At 38.2% G+C, this 16,360-nt stretch overlaps 1 protein-coding gene across 1 annotated transcript; it reads right to left on the bottom strand.

Moving 5' to 3' along the window:
* Positions 1-424: 424 nt before the first annotated feature.
* LOC134745924 (calpain-7-like) lies at positions 425-16,129 on the bottom strand. Its single transcript, XM_063680040.1, has 15 exons — positions 15,854-16,129; positions 14,804-14,946; positions 13,955-14,081; positions 12,211-12,367; positions 10,347-10,506; positions 8,826-9,002; positions 7,601-7,747; positions 6,793-6,912; positions 6,324-6,428; positions 5,200-5,444; positions 4,581-4,783; positions 3,436-3,641; positions 2,586-2,659; positions 2,099-2,257; positions 425-1,173 (listed from the first exon to the last, which is right to left on the bottom strand). The coding sequence occupies exons 1-15, from the start codon at positions 16,062-16,064 to the stop codon at positions 1,029-1,031; spliced, it is 2,379 nt and encodes a 792-aa protein (XP_063536110.1). The 5' UTR covers positions 16,065-16,129; the 3' UTR covers positions 425-1,028.
* Positions 16,130-16,360: the final 231 nt, after the last annotated feature.

The raw sequence follows: 16,360 nt of genomic DNA, 5'->3' as shown, positions 1-16,360 counted from the left end.
CGTTAGGTTTTTTTTTGTAGTGCAGAAGAAGCGAAGCTTTTGTGTCTCAGCGAAGTACGCATACTATACAAATACGAGAATTCTTGGTATATGACGGTCTTCGCAACCAAAAAAGTTTTATGTCGCTCTTCGCCATATTGACCACAAGGATCCTTATAACTTATAATGTAACCACTGTCGCCAGTTAAGGTAATATTCCAATTGCAACAGCATTGTAGGCCACATCATCTGTTCTCTCGCAACGCAGTAAGCAATTGCAGTTGGAATGATTTAAGACTTGTAAAATAAACTTAGCGCCACTTGCACCGTCCAACTAACCCGGGATTAACCGGTTGAACTGTTACCAGTACAATTTGACACTGGGTTAACGGTTTAACGGGTTAACCCCGGGTTAGTAGGACAGTGCAAGTGGTTAGTGTATGAACCACCCATCCATCTTTTGGCCAATAGTATGCATGGAATTTTGGTCATAGGTCCAACGACTGAAACATGGAAAAGACTACAAATTAGTGATGCAACGGATATTTGTTTGACCGGATACCGGATGTTCGGCCTGACCAACGGCCGAATATTCGGTATCCGGCCGCCGAATATATGGCCGGATATTTACCTATATTTCGGTTTTGCAGGTGCGGATTGTGCAGGTCTGGACACTTTTGACCTGTTTCGTAACGAATGTTCGCGCATTTCTAGGTTTGAAATGAGAGCGCATGCAAGTGAATGGAATTATTCAATTGTTTTAAAATAATAAACGAGTACGATTATAACCGTGACTGTTCCTTAAATCCAATTTGTTTACTCCGAAATCAAACAGTTACTATCCGGTATCCGGCCGGATAGTACGTCACTATCCGGTATCGGCCGAATATTAAAATAAGGGCCGGATACCGGATAGTAACCGAATATCCGGTGCATCTCTACTACAAATCATGCATAAACATGTTTCAACTTTATAAATGTCCAGCAGCTATAATAAACATTTGGTATTAATAAATAGCATTATCAGTCTTCGCCCTGCTCCACCTCGCCTAGCCGCGCGCCTCGCACGCCAACTCTATGGTGGACCGGAGCTCCAGGATGAAGGGCCCCTCCTGGCCCGGGTAGTATGTCGACGGCGTTATGACGTAATGACCGGCCGGGAGAACTGGTAACTCCAACACTACGAAGCCAGATCTATAAAGAAGAACATTATAACAAGACTTTTAATAACGCAAATAAAAACTTTTAATGACCGATACTTTCAGGCTAAAATATTTGTGACTAATTTTTAAGACCAAATTGTAAAATCAAGACCTTTACGCTTAAAATGACGACAAATTATCGCAATAATCAACTTTTTAAAACCCAGAAAATGAAGGCCAAGACACTTTAAAGCCAAGAAAAGATAAACGAAATAAAAATACAAATTAAAATATTTTCATAAGAAAGTAATTTAATTTGTTTTTAGAGTGCCAAGAAAAGATCCTCAAAAACTATGGTTTTCTTAATTGATGACCTCTCCTAACGGGCCGGGAGGACTGGTAACTCCAACACTACGCAGCCGGATTTGTGGAAATTACAAATTTTAAAAGGGCTTTTCAGCTAAGTATTTCTTATATAACATTTAAAACTTTCGCGTTTTGAACACATTAAATCACATTTAAAATCGGGTCTATCACGAATTTATTTTGTTACCTTTATTTACCGACGTTTCGACACAGGTTTCACTGGTCGTGGTCGCGGCTAACTTGAATGTAATGTTCCCGATTTTAAATGTGATTTAATAAATATTTATTTTCTTGTTATAATTCAGTCCTGTTAGCCAGGAGACCACATTAATACTGTGCATAAGTTATAACTAACTATTTAAAAATCCACGACAAAATTCACCAACTCCATAACTATGATAAGTTGAAACTTCACTGGTCAAATCCGCGTCTGTAGACAAATCCTTTACAGTAGAAAAAACCTAGCCGTAGTTTTTTAAGCCGGGTTTTTTTTTCTAAACAAGTTTTTCTTTTCGAGCAGATGATAGTTTTTCTTATCATTCACAACTACATTATTATATATTCTTTCTTTTATTTTGAGTTTTGACTTTTTAGCCAACTTTCTTTCTTACCTATAAGCGCCCGAGGACTCTTTAACGAAGGGTGCTGTAACGTTGGGGTCACTGATGGACTCGACCCTCGCGTCCATGCCCATCTGGTACTGCTTGGGACCCTTTAGTTGCGCCACCACACGGCACGGCACTCTGCTCTCTGGCACGGTGATGTAGATCCTGGCAAGACAATAGATTATTATTAAAAAAAAATTATGTACAGATAATCAGTGAGGTTCCAGAGGCTTACACTGCATTATTTTTAGGTTCTTTAGCTTGTTCGTTTATTTAATTGGAAAGCTTTGGCGCCGGTTGCAGTTAACCGTCAATCAACGTCATCGTATTTCCTTAAGATTTGCGTGTATGAAAAGTTCGACAGTTCTCTATGAAATGACAGCTGCTACGCACTGCATAGTGTGCAGCTATTGCAGCTCTATGGGATACTTATTTATAAAATAGTAGTAGTATCCCACAACATAAGAATTAAAATGTGAAAGGAAAGTCTTACTTGGGGTTATTCCTGTACGTGTCGCGATGGTTCTCACAGCCGCCGGCGCTTCGCCCCACCCACTCGCCTGAGATCTGAAATTGTATAGTAATAATAAAAGGTAATTATTAAGATAATATAATCATATATTTTTAGACTACTTTCCCAAAGTCTCCCTGGCAACGGGAAAGCAGTTATTTTTGGGTCAGCCTGTATAGTATCGAGGCCAATTAGAAGAACTTAAATTTAAAACCATTTTTGTACTGAGCAAATCATGCAATTCACTCTCATCATTTTTTTTATTTATTGTAACCACATTTACATGACATTACAGTATAAAACTAATGCGCCATGAAAGTTAATTACATTTAAATTACAACTAGTACTATGGTATATTTACAACACTAAATTACTACAGTTGAGCACCTATCATCCATCCTCTCACAAAACCTCAGACATCCTTCGTGCAATCATCAACCACTTCTGCATTTAACCGTTTTTTCAAGAACCCTTTGTAAACCAGTAAATATTGAAACAATACATCAGTTTACTACAAATCGAAGCTTTTTATTTGAGTCGTCGAGATCCTGACCTGCACCAACAACCTATATTCATAATTAATGTCATTACAGGGTCTTTTTTTTTTGTTTATGATGAATAGGCAGGCGTTTGACCACTATCCCACCTGATGGTAAGTGATGATGCGGTCTACGGTGGAGCACGCTTACCTATGAGATACCTATTAACTCTTGACTTGAAGAGCCCCAGATTGTACTCATTGTCTAACGATTACATTTAATTATTTTACCCAGTAATGACGGTAATTATGTGTACAAAACGCGAGAGTTTAAAGTTACCTATATTCACATACCGTTTTAGTATGCCGATAGCTCTCCAACTTTTCCATCGAAATCGGGCAAGTCGCATAGGCCCGTAACGTGTAGTATATCGTTCGTGATTTCTCGTACTGCGAGACGACTAGCGTGTATTTGTCGGCGCTGGTGTCGCCGACGATGATCTTGCAGAGGTAGTGGGGGCTGTTGATGCGGACGCCATCGATGTGGGGGGGAGGCTCGTCTGAAATAAGATATATAACAAAAAAAAATAAAGGAGCAGCACTAACCAACCATTTTAGTCCTTATGTCTTCGCAATAAGGAAGGAAGGTTTTATAAAACGTAGGTATTATATATATTTGTTATACTGTTACTTCAAATTTTTATCTTATTTTATTTATTTTCGCCCTCTTTTATAAATTTATTGACTTTCCTCTAGTCTATTGTACGCAGTGCTATATTTGTCTACCGTTCTTCATCAATTCTCATCTACTCAAAGGTTAACTGGAAGAAATCCCTTAAAGGGATAAGTTCGCCTTTGTACTGCCTATTTCTGTGCCATATTTGTGTTCTATGTCTTTGTACAATAAAGAGTTTATACATACATACATACATAAGGTCTAGACTCGGGCCAAGCTATTTCTATGGCATTTGCAAAGACAAAATGTGGCAATGTCATCATTAATGGCAGATTTCTAAGAAAACATGACGTTTAAAATGACCAAAATACCAATTACAAGTTATTTTGCTCTAAACACTCACATGTAGTGGGATGAATGAACAAAAAAGTCTCAAAAAAATCATACCCTACACTCGGCCGTCCTGATAATGTAACTGTCCTCAGACACGCTTCCTTAAGAAGTTTCACAGGAATACTAATAGATGGCGCTGATATCAATAGTATCAATGTATTTTTTACGGTTCCGTACCCAAAGGGTAAAAACGGGACCCTATTACTAAGACTCCGCTATCCGTCTGTCACCAGGCTGTATCTCATGAACCGTGATAGCTAGACAGTTGAAATTTTCACAGATGATGTATTTCTGTTGCCGCTATAACAACAAATACTAAAAAGTACGGAACCCTCGGTGCGCGATTCCGACTCGCACTTGGCCGGTTTTTAAACGTTTTCAACCTTTGTTTGAGAAAGACGACTTTTTGTTTTTTTCTGTTAGTACTTACATGGATAATAAACTCGCTTCCCATTATTCTTATACACCAACAACGTGATATACTCCTTATTGTCCCTAAAATCGTCGATCTGCGTGATGTGCCGAGTTAGCAACAACCACACGGCCCCCTTGCCGTGCACGTGGAGAGAGAACTGAGGGTTCTCTCCGATGTTGTACGCGTCTTTAACTGGGCCATTGCCGGCATCCCATTTTCTGGAAAAAGTGACCAACTTTTAATAAATAAATAAAACAATTTTCGTTTAGGAAAAGGATAAGCCTTGGCCTGGGTCAGGTGGAGAGGAGAAATGGACTGTATATATCTAGTAAACATTTTATATTATACCCATTTCTTATAATTGAATTTCTTAATGCTATCGGTGCCGAATGTTTTGGCAATATTGCAAGATGATTGATACTCGAAAAATCTCAATATCGCGAAGTCTGACCAAAACATCTCATTGTCATATTGATTTGCACTATCATGTTCCTACTAGTGTACTGTAAACATTAGTAATTGGGTGAGTTAATTTGGTTGCCATGATTACGTCTCCTGCGTCACACTTTGAAACTATGGTTTAAATGCACGGTGCACTTAACAAACAGATCTTTAATATGGTGAAATTACTTACTGATGTATGCAATACGTGTACTGGAACATATCCGGGTTCCAATTGAGATAGAAAACGTCGAAAAAGTTCAAAATGCTCGCATAGTCGATCCAAAACACCCCGTTATCGTATTGCGCCGCACTATCCGGGTCGTAGTTGAGTTGAGATCGAAGATCTTGGGTCCAGTGGTGGGTGTCTAGCTCGGAATAGTTGCCGCGCCAGCGGAGGTGAGACCAGGGGTTTTTGAGCTTTAGAAGTTTCACGCCCTGGAATATATTTTTTTGTAATAAAATGACTCGGGACAGAAATAAAAAATTTGATATAAAAACCATTGTAAGACTTACAAAAAGCACATCTAAATAAAAGTCTACAGTTGTCTCTTGAGTCACTCTAGTACATCATAATTTATTTATTTTTTACTAGCCTATTATGGTGTTCCACTGCTGGGCAAAGGCCTCTCCCCTTGTCTTCCACATAATTTATTTAGCAACAAAATTTTTACAAGAATAATTTAGTTTTAATTTGATTTAAAATGTCAAAATTGTGCTTGCTAATCGTTAAAAAATAAGAGTTTATTACTCAATATTTCTACATCACGCGATAGTTGCGACTAGAAGTAGATAAATATTTTACTTTTACCCGCTTCGATAAGTACAAGTCGCGTTTAACTAAGCTTCCTTTCCTATGCTATTTATTATGCTATTCTTTCTAGATGCGGCTAAATTTAGCTTGTTAATTAAATAACACTAATGTAAAGGCATTTAAAATATAACCATGGGAATTATTTAGACAGTAATATTATCTTATTATATCATGCTAGATTTAGCAATTTTACAGGAGGATTTAACATTAAACCACGTTGTAGTCAACAAAAATAACTCCACAACTGTCTGAGTTAAGTGATAGACCTATAAGAATAGAATAGAATTCATTTATTCATGGTAAACTACATTTCATACAAACGTGTTACAAAGAAAAAGTATATTTAAAACAAAAATGTATATACCTAGTTTACCACGAAATGGTCCCGCCTCAGCATAATTAATGCTAACCCTAAAGTCAGCGCTGGTCTTCCGGCGAGACCATTTGTGGGCCACGAACGCAACCGTACAACACGGCCTTATCTATCATATATAAATACTTACATTAGCGAGTCTCACATCCAGTACGGCGTACGCATGTGCGGGTACAAGCCCCGTGCGTTCGGCGTCCGCGTCACTTAAAGTGCCTGTTGCCGCTGTTACCAGTACCTAAACAAATGAAAATATATCAGAAGGGCCGTCAAGTCTAAATCCGTTTTTATCAGCTGTCCGACTGGTAGCGAAAATCGATTAGCTTATGCACCACAAACGAAAGTATCGCTGACTTTCACTGCCTACGAGAACTTTTTATCTCGAATGCAAAGACAATCTCGCTCATCTACTCATTTCTGGTTTATACACTAAGCATAAACATTTAGGCTAATGTGGTCTTCTAATCTAACACGTAAGCTCTTTAAAATTATCTTTTTCGCTCGTAAGAATTACTTTTAAAATCATTTATGTCATAAGTCATGTAGAGTCAAGGTCAAAATCGTTGGGAATTAACAAAATTCAGAAAATGCGTAGGTAGTACCTCGCCCCGGTGCAGTCTTGTCCGTATGGTCTCATAGAGGGCGTCGCTGTTGAAATCCGGCTCGCTGCGAATCGCACATCGCTCCGGAATCCAGCCGGTCAGTGCGTGCAGATCTATATTCTGTGAAAAATATAACACATTGTGTTATCCCAGAACATCAAGATAACACGAACACAAATTAAGTTCTGCTTGACCCAACCAATGTTTGAGTGGTAGAGAAGGCCTTATGGCATTAAGTGCGCAGCATAACATCCTAAGTTTGGTAACATAAACAAAACAATTTTTCTACAATACTTGTTGTCTCTTGGGTCACGAAAGTCTTAACAAAGACATCCCCACATTTTATTTAGCATTAACCAATTTTCATAGACATCCGCTAAGATGTTTATATAATAGATATAATTAAGAAACCTAGTAATATTAAGGCTATTGTTAAAAAAGCGCTGATAAACATAAATGTATAAATGTGTAAAATATTTAATTAAAATTTAATAATGTAAGCAGGGGTTGCATCCCCATATCCCTTAGCCCATATAATCTTAAAAATATAAGATTGGAGCTAGGAATATTGTAATTCTTGTTCTTTATAAAAAATAAACAGTTAAAATTTTTTTTTTTTTTTTTAGATAGGCATCAATTTCTGATGTTCTTATTTTATAGGTACTTATTTAACTTATTCTTATATTCTTACAAATAAACTCATCTGCAATTCATCGAAATCCGTTCACGTTTTTGCTGGCAAAAATCCAAATGTTCAAATATACAAACTTTCACATCTATAATAGGCATGATTTAAATATGTACTCACACTATTGGACCCAGGGAAGTCATATCCACCCATGACCTTCATATAAGCCTTCTCAAGTAGCGACACCCAAAATTCATTCTTATTGCTTGAGTACGAACATAACAGGCGGTTGTAACGGCTGTATGGTAATCGATCGTCGATAATAATCTGAAAAAAAATAGGGAGCGTGTATAAACTATAGGGGGCACTGGGGGCAGCACAGGAGCCGTCAGATTTTTGGCGTGAGACGTAAATGTGAAGTTCTGAAGTTTCGTTTCCGATGTAGCCCACAAGATGGCAGACCCTCCAACACGCACGGTTATTAGGTGTACTGTTAAACAAAATTGTCAATAAGGCGTTAAATTCAAAATTTGTATGGGAGAATGACATTCACCCTCCATCGGGATAACGTGGTCCTAATATTAACACTATACTTATTTTTTTTGCATTAGAAAAAACATCGCAGAAGTAAGCTTGTAGTTCAAAATCGGCCACTTTTTGCAGTAAAATTTTGAAGTATTGACCATGCTATTTTAGATAATTCCATTATTATTAGCAATTAACGAGCCTGATAAAAACTGCACGCTCACTGTTGAGTTCTTTGTAATGCAAAAAAAGAAGTATACGTAATTCTAATATAAAATCTAACTAGGACCGTTCGAAATTTTTATTTTAAAATTCTAATTATTAATTTCAGGTGAGTGTATAAGCTTCATGAAGCTGACCAAGTTAATAATACATCCTAATCATACGAACTAACCTTTCTCCTTGCTCCATAAAGATGTAACTTGACCATGTATTTCCCAAACGGGTTATACACAGAACCCTTATTCTTATTCTTCGACTATAAACATTTACAACACTGATTTAAACTTTCACGTTTACTCATTACTATTCACAACGACGGGACTTAATCGCGTAACAACCAAATAAACAAGACCAAGTGCGGGTAGTTCGAAAAACTCGCGCGCCTAGAAGACGTCGATGTCAACTTTAGCCAGTCTTCCCCGAGACCACGGGGACAACGCTGTCTTCGAAACGTCGGAGGTAAATGTAAAAATTATTTTACGCGATTAAGTCCCGTCGTTGTGAATAATAATGTATAAACATTCACTACACATCTTTTTACCTGGCATTTCGTTTTTTTTTTTAATTTCCATTCCGATCTTCGGCCATCCTGATACAAAGCTGTCCTCTAAGTGCTGATTAACAATACTCACATTATGCATTCTAACCATGAACTAACCTTTCTTCTAACTCCGTTAATATGTAACTTGACCATGTACTTCCCAAACGGGTTGTACACAGGATCCTTATTCTTATTCTTCGGATAGATGATGGATGTTATTATTTTCTTGTTGAAACGCATCTCGTAGAGGGCGCTGACGGCGAGCGAGGCCACGAAAGAACAGTCTGATACTATCTGGAAACCATGATATAATGTGGGTTAAGGTCATGTAAAATCACTTATAAGAACAATTTAGATGTATATAACAATTTAATATTTTCAATAAATTGTGTTAACAATAGAGATTCACCGGATATTCGGTTACTATCCGGTATCCTGTCTATCCGGCCCGTATTTTACTAACCGGTCGGATACCGGATAGTGACCTACTATCATGCCCGATACCGGATAGTGACCTACTATCAGGCCGGATAGTAACTGCTTGAATTCGGAGTAAACAAATTGCATTTAAGACAAGACAGTCAGGGTCATAATCGTACTCGTTTATTATTTTAAAACAATTAAAACATTAGACTCACTTGCACGCGCACTCATTTCGGTCCTAGAAATGAGTCCGCGCGAACGTTCACTACAAAACCGGTCAAAATCTGCCGAAGATCAAAACCGAAATGTAGGTATAGTTCCGCCGGCCGAATATTCGGCGGTCGGATACCGTATATTCAGCCGATGGTCAAACCGAATATCCGGTATCGAGTATCCGGCCAAACAACTATCCGTTGCATCTCTAGTTAATAAGCTTCTACTGGCTGTAGTTAGGTGTTATGTTCGCACACAAACAAGACAGAATTTAAGTTGCCATTGCAGTTCCGTTTCACGAATAACACTTTCTATTCTAACACCCGGCCACCCTGCACAAAAACCTGCCCATACACGTACACCATAAGTTGACCTATCGTTTTTTTTTTATCAGTGTATTTTTTCTATTTACAGTCTGTTTTGTACAAGATGGTCGCGCCTAAGGGTGTTGTAGCACCAATGATCAATTTATGCACTAAATAATTATCTACATAAAGGTATCAAGTATTCAATATCTAAATTTACACAGACATACAAAACAATCACAAAAAATCTAACTAAGAAATTTAGGTACTATTAATAGAATTAAAACTAAATTACTCTTTAAAAACTAATCGAATAACCCACCCCGCATTGTTCCCGGCGAACAGGTGCCCATCACGCTAGCCGCGTTTCCGCGCTGAACCGCGATGGACAACCTCTGCGCCAGGAACGACCCGGAGCGGGGGTCGAGAGTCGAGACCTCTCTCCCGCAAGCGACGCCCCAGCTCCCCGAGAAAATGACTGAATGAATGAGTGATTTATGCACGTTAAATCTAAATGTAACCTGTGCCCTAATTAACCAACTAGGTACAGTCGAGTTCATAAATATATATTCATTTCTTCACCTTAATCCATTGCAATAAGGGGAAATAATGTAATCATATTTATGAACTTGACTGTACAAATAAGTTGACTCCTTGCCTTAATTTTATTTGTATCCATGTATTTTTCTTTACTTACAGTTTGTTTAATACTAAAGCAGTCAACATGGTCGCCGACTATCATCTTGGGGTCAGAGCAAATCTCGTGCGGTCGTACCCAGTGGTCGAACTCGCTCGCTTGCTTAGATGATAGCTTTAGCTCGCTCGCTCGGTCCTCAAAGGGAATCGCGTATTGGAATCTGGAAGAGAAAAGAGAGCGTTACATGTACATTTTCAATAAATGTGGTATTTTCTATAAAAAGGGACCTTATTGTCGATGGCGCTTACGCGATTATAAACAATGCTCCGATATAAATACAATGCCGCGAGACGCTGTGCAGGGTAAGCGCCATCGACAATAAGGTCCCTTTTCATAGAAAATGCCCCAAATAGTGTTAATAATAGAGATGCACCGGATATTCGGTTACCATCCGGTATCCTGTCTATCCGGCCCGTATGTTACTACCCAGTCGGATACCGGATAGTGTCCTCCTATCAGGCCGGATACCGGATAGTAACTTGTAGCGATGGAAAGGCACTTTCTAACAACGTGATCGTCTCCGATTTTGCTGTAACTCAATTTTATATACTTACAGGTTTTGTAGCTAGGTGCTAACCTTTAAAGGAGTGATAGACGTGTTATTTTTGAACATTTCTAGCCACATACGAGTATGTCTTCGAAATTTGGCAAGTTCATTTCTCAAAACTTTACTAGGCCTTATTGGGATTAGTGCAATTTTATTACGATGTTGTCCTCAGGGACCGGCCCGCTATCCCTTATCGGGGTTTTATAAGGGTATTGCATAAGGCTTAACTCACCATACCCTTTGCCAGACGAAACCCTTTGTTTTGCTTTTAAAAACCCTTATATAAAGCTACCACATTTGAGTAATCGGTAGCCCAAATACCCTTACAAAACCCTTATCATCCGCTCACCAACACCTTGCATATTGCTTATAAGGGTTAGCCTTATAAAGGGCTTCCATTTTAGCATATAAGCGTGCTAATTTAAGTCGTCTACCTTGTTCATAAAGCACACATTACTTCGAATCCGAGCGATCGTCGGCGGCGACGGCGGCGTTCTTTGACTAGGCACGTATTTTCTTTCCTTTTCATGCACTACCGTAGATATATACTAATCCTGTCTCTTTCACGCAAAGGGAAACCTATATAAAAAGCGCTTAAAGATAAGGGTAACCCTTATTAAGAGCTAGCCTTATTTTTGGTTACCTTTTCGGTAAGGGTTAGTCAAAGGTAAGGGTATGAATGGGCTTGCAGTTCAAAAGGGAAAGTCTTTCAATGTGTTAGCCGTATTTAAGTGTCGCCCATTGAAAGGGTTTTATCGCGGAAAGGGTTGTCCGGTCCCTGGTTGTCCTTCATCGGAAAGAGACTGATAAATATCAAATGACGTATACATATGTTCCGTAAAACTCATAAGTACGCGCCGGGGTTTGAAACCGTTGTGACCCCTAGGGTACCAGCGTTAAGTAGTAATTAAAAACATAAAAACCAGCCAAGTGCGAGTCGAACTCGCGCACGAAGGGTTCCGTACCATTACGCAAAAAAACGGCTTAAAAATCACGTTTGTTGTATGGGAGCCCTACTAAAATATTTATTTTATTCTGTTTTTATTATTACAGTAAATACATCATCTGTGAAAATTTCAACTGTCTAGCTATCACGGTTCATGAGATACAGCCTGGTGACAGACAGACAGACGGACGGACGGACGGACGGACGGACGGACGAACAGATGGACAGATGGACAGTGGAGTCTTAGTAATAGGGACCCGTTTTTACCCTTTCGGTACGGAACCCTAAAAATTAAAATTACTTGATCACAATTTAAATATGCATTACATTTTGTTAGTAAAGATAAAGCAAATATATTCACACAATCTCACCTTTCTGAAAGATCAATATCCATGAACGGCAGAAAGCAGTTGTTGTTGATGTTGGATGTCTGCCGTAGAGCCTCCTTCTCCTCGTTTGTGTAAACCTGCTTGCCGCTCACTTTTAAGTGAACACTCTGTTCTCTTTGGAGCTGGGCTTTGTTTGGTGCTGAAAAAAAAGAACGTCAGGATAACCAAAGAATGCTCTTGTCAAATATTAACAACTTCGCTAACGCTAACGCTTTCGGATGAAAGAAGCGGCTGGCGTCCGTTGGCTCGTTGGGGGGATGATTCGAAAAATCGCGGGGACCTTTTGAATGATACTAGCCCAGGACCGGGATAAGTGGCGTACATGAAGAGAGGCCTATGCTCAGCAGTGGACGACTGAAGGCTAAAATGATATGATGATGATTAACAACTAGCCTCTGCCTGCGTTTTTGTCTGCTTCTATAATAAATTCAACCCTCCATTTCAAATACAAATACTATCCAAGACTCAAACTATCTCCATAACAAATCCTTAATTGATCAGCGGAATAAGCGTGACGAGTTTTTAAAAAAATCGTGAGTTTGACAGCTACAGGAGATGGCGCTGTACGACGTTATATGTTTTAATGTAACTTAAATAGAGGTACTATCCGATATCTCGATATATCGATATCAGAAACGATCACGTGGTTAGAAAGTGCCTTTCCATCGCTACAAAAAAGAGGGGATTTGGAAGGCCTCAAAGAACTTGGATGACGAATGTCCGAAAGGACATGAAGGTGTTGAGACTCCACGGACAAGTCGCCCAAGAAATAAATAAATGGCGTCGCATGATTGGGAAAGCCGACCCCGCGTAACGGGAAAAAGGCGAGGCAGAAGAAGAAAAAGAGACATCGAATTCTATGGGGCAGAATTTATTGATAGTTATGGAGTTCCTATATCGATACATTAAATTATCGATATACTTTTCCCTAATACTAGTGATCGCCCCAAGCTTCGTTTGTAACTGTATAATTATTTGTAAGTATTATTTCGGGGTTGATGATAAAGTTTAGACAAAGTTTATATGATCGCTAGGTTCAAAAAAATGGTGATGAGTGAAGTCTCAAAAACCCTTTAAAATAAAGAGGGAGGGAGTTTAGTTATTATTTTGTTTCATGTTAATGCTTTGAAATAAATTGAACATAATTTTATTTTTACAAACAAAACTTGGAGCGATCACTAGCGCATGAGAGAAGCATTGATAATTGAGTTTATCAATACAGGAACTCCTTAAATAAAAAAATAAAAAAAGCCTTTTATTTCTGGGTAATAAAACTTAATCTAAGATTTGAAACTAATTTGTCTATATCGAAAAAATTACTCCAGAACCCTCCTAAGAGTTACAGGCCTCTTCCAGATTCTTCCATTTTTTTCGGTCTTGGGCCTCCCATATCCAGTTGACCCCCGCTATTTTAATTATGTCTTCAGACCAGCGTGCCAACTGCCAATGGCCGTCTTCTCTTCCTTTTTCCATTTGGACCTTTCCAGGCTGTCGCCTGTAAGGTCCACCTCTCGTCCTGGAGTCTAGCAACATGGCCAGCCCATCTCCATTTTTTCTCTGTTTATGGAATGTCTGATCTTGTAATTTTTTCTTATTTTAAGTATGCTCCTTTCCATTCTCCTTTGGCATGAAATTATATAGGAACCATATAGGAACTTCTTACCTGTCAATAATTTCTGCCCCATAGAATCCGATGTCTGGTAATTATTAACACGCGGATACTTACGCGGCCTCTTAGCTTCGTTTAACGACATGGCTCCTATTTTGTCGATGCCCTTCAATTCCTCAGCTCGATCCAGCGCCTGTCTTGCCAGGTTCTTTACTTTTGTCTGTATGTCTGGATCACTTGATTTCTGAAATCAAAATCATTAATAATTGTAAACTATTGTTTTTTATACTACTCATAATGTTAATAATAGTGTTATTTGTCTGTTATTTATATTAATATAGCACAAAGACAACATAAATTATATTTATAAAACACCTTAAAATTGAGATTTCAATGTATTACTTTTGTTGTTTGTAGGGTTCCGTACCCAAAGGGTAAATACGGGATCCTATTACTAAGACTTCGCTGTCCGTCTGTCACCAGGCTGTATCTTATGAACCGTGATAGCTAGACTGTTGAAATTTTCACAGATGATGTATTTCTGTTGCCGCTATAGGAACAAATACTAAAAAGTATTTATTTTTACAATCTTAAATTTAAAATTTATATCATAAAACTTGACATCATTATAACAACTTAATTTCTTTCAATAATAATGATAATTCCCGGGAAAAAGGGGGCAAGGTCGGCCACATACCACCTGGGGGCGCATAGTGTAAAAGGAGGCTGCACCAGTTGGCCTCGGCTGGGCGGAGCTGGAGGAGGCCGTGCTAGCCCGCAAAAAATGGAAATCCCTTCTGAGAGCCCTATGGTCCTGATGAGGGATAACAGGATACCATCATCACCACCATCATCATAATAATAATTGCACTACAAGTTGGTTTTGCCACTGATGATTCGAAAGTGCTTATTGCTATGTCTTCAATAAAGATTGCCTTCAATCTTGAATTAGTCATGCCAACTTACTATAGTAACTGCCAGTTCTACGGCCTGTGTGTACAACTGCAGTGCCAGGTCCTCAAGACCGGCTTCATCTGCATCCAGTGCCTGCTGCAGGAGGAAGTAGCATTGCTGCAGCCCTCGCTCACTCTCAGCTTGCTGTGACTTATCTGAAATAAGGCTTTTGTAAGGTAGTTTTATTTTAAACTAATTTTAAACTGATGATAAGATTTATGCATTGTTTTAAAAAGGTTTAAAAATAATATTGAATATCTATTGACACATATTACAAGCTGAAATAGTGCTGGATTCGGGCTTCACCACTGGAGGGCTTCGTCACTTTTTCTTTAATATATGACATGTATTTAAGTTTATAATTTATATATATATATATAGTAGTGTGACTACTTAACCCTTCGAATGCCTTGTCCCGTATACGTCACAGACAATTTGAACTTTAACTTACAATTTCAAGGTTATTAATTCGGTAGCAAATTTTTGACACGGGCGTTCGAGGGGTTAAAACACAAATCAAAAAATATTTGCTAAAATAATTTGATTTATTCCCAAAGTTGTGTAAATGTGTACATATTACAAGCTTTACGGGGAAAGCATTTCATAATAGCTTAGCAAAATATCATATAGATAAATATCATATAGAATACATTTCTATTGATCAATCTGTGTATTTAGGACCTTACATTTACTTCTATAGAAAAAATGCCAAAAATCTTATTACATTTTTTTTTCTAATCTGGTATAAGTATATTGATGTTATGGGTATTTTATATTTATTTATTTAAGAAAGTTATGTACGTACTCTCATTGTGATTAAGCCAAGAAAACTATTATTACCAACTATTAAAACTATACCCATTTGCAGTAAATAAACATTGCTATGAAAATCTTAGGCCAGATAACTGTTCATAGACCGTTCTAAAGTCAATAAAAACCGTTCAAACACTCATACTTGCGTGAGTCATCAACACGCAATGCATGATCCAATGAAGTTGATAAAAAACGCGCTGGAATTAAACCTGTGTTAATTTATAAAATATACACCTACGTGTAAATTACCTTCTTGTTCCTGCAAGAGGGTAGCTCTCTGAAGATATTGTCGTACTTTATCACGTAGTTCTGTTTGCCGTTCTGGAGGAACTTGATCGCGAACTCTATCCAATAGTCTTGCTGCTGTTCTGTAGCATTCTACCGCTTTATCTATCTGTCCTGCTTGATCGAATGTAACAGCAAGCGATGCTGCCTCCGTAGCGTTTACAAAATCACTCATTTTACCTTTATTAGCATCTGCAGTCTTAATGTTATAAATTGAAATGCATTTGCATTCTCAGTATTTTTCAGCTTGACCCACAAAAACAATTATTTATTTGACAGTTTTGACACTGACATTTTTTTTTTAACAATTATGGCCTGGATGCGAGTCCTTTAAGCCATGACACTGACGGCCATGAGACGTTTTTCGAAACGATTAAAAACGAGCCGAACTTTACAACAACTGAGTTTGTTCTTTCTAAAGTCTCTCAGCTTATAATTAAAACATCGCACCACAAAATTCCTAGCCATTTA

This window comes from Cydia strobilella, chromosome 12, assembly GCF_947568885.1.
Source record: "Cydia strobilella chromosome 12, ilCydStro3.1, whole genome shotgun sequence".
Classification (NCBI taxonomy): domain Eukaryota; kingdom Metazoa; phylum Arthropoda; class Insecta; order Lepidoptera; family Tortricidae; genus Cydia; species Cydia strobilella.
The sequence above is the reverse complement of the archived record's forward strand: the minus strand, read 5'-3'. Positions and strand labels throughout refer to the sequence as shown.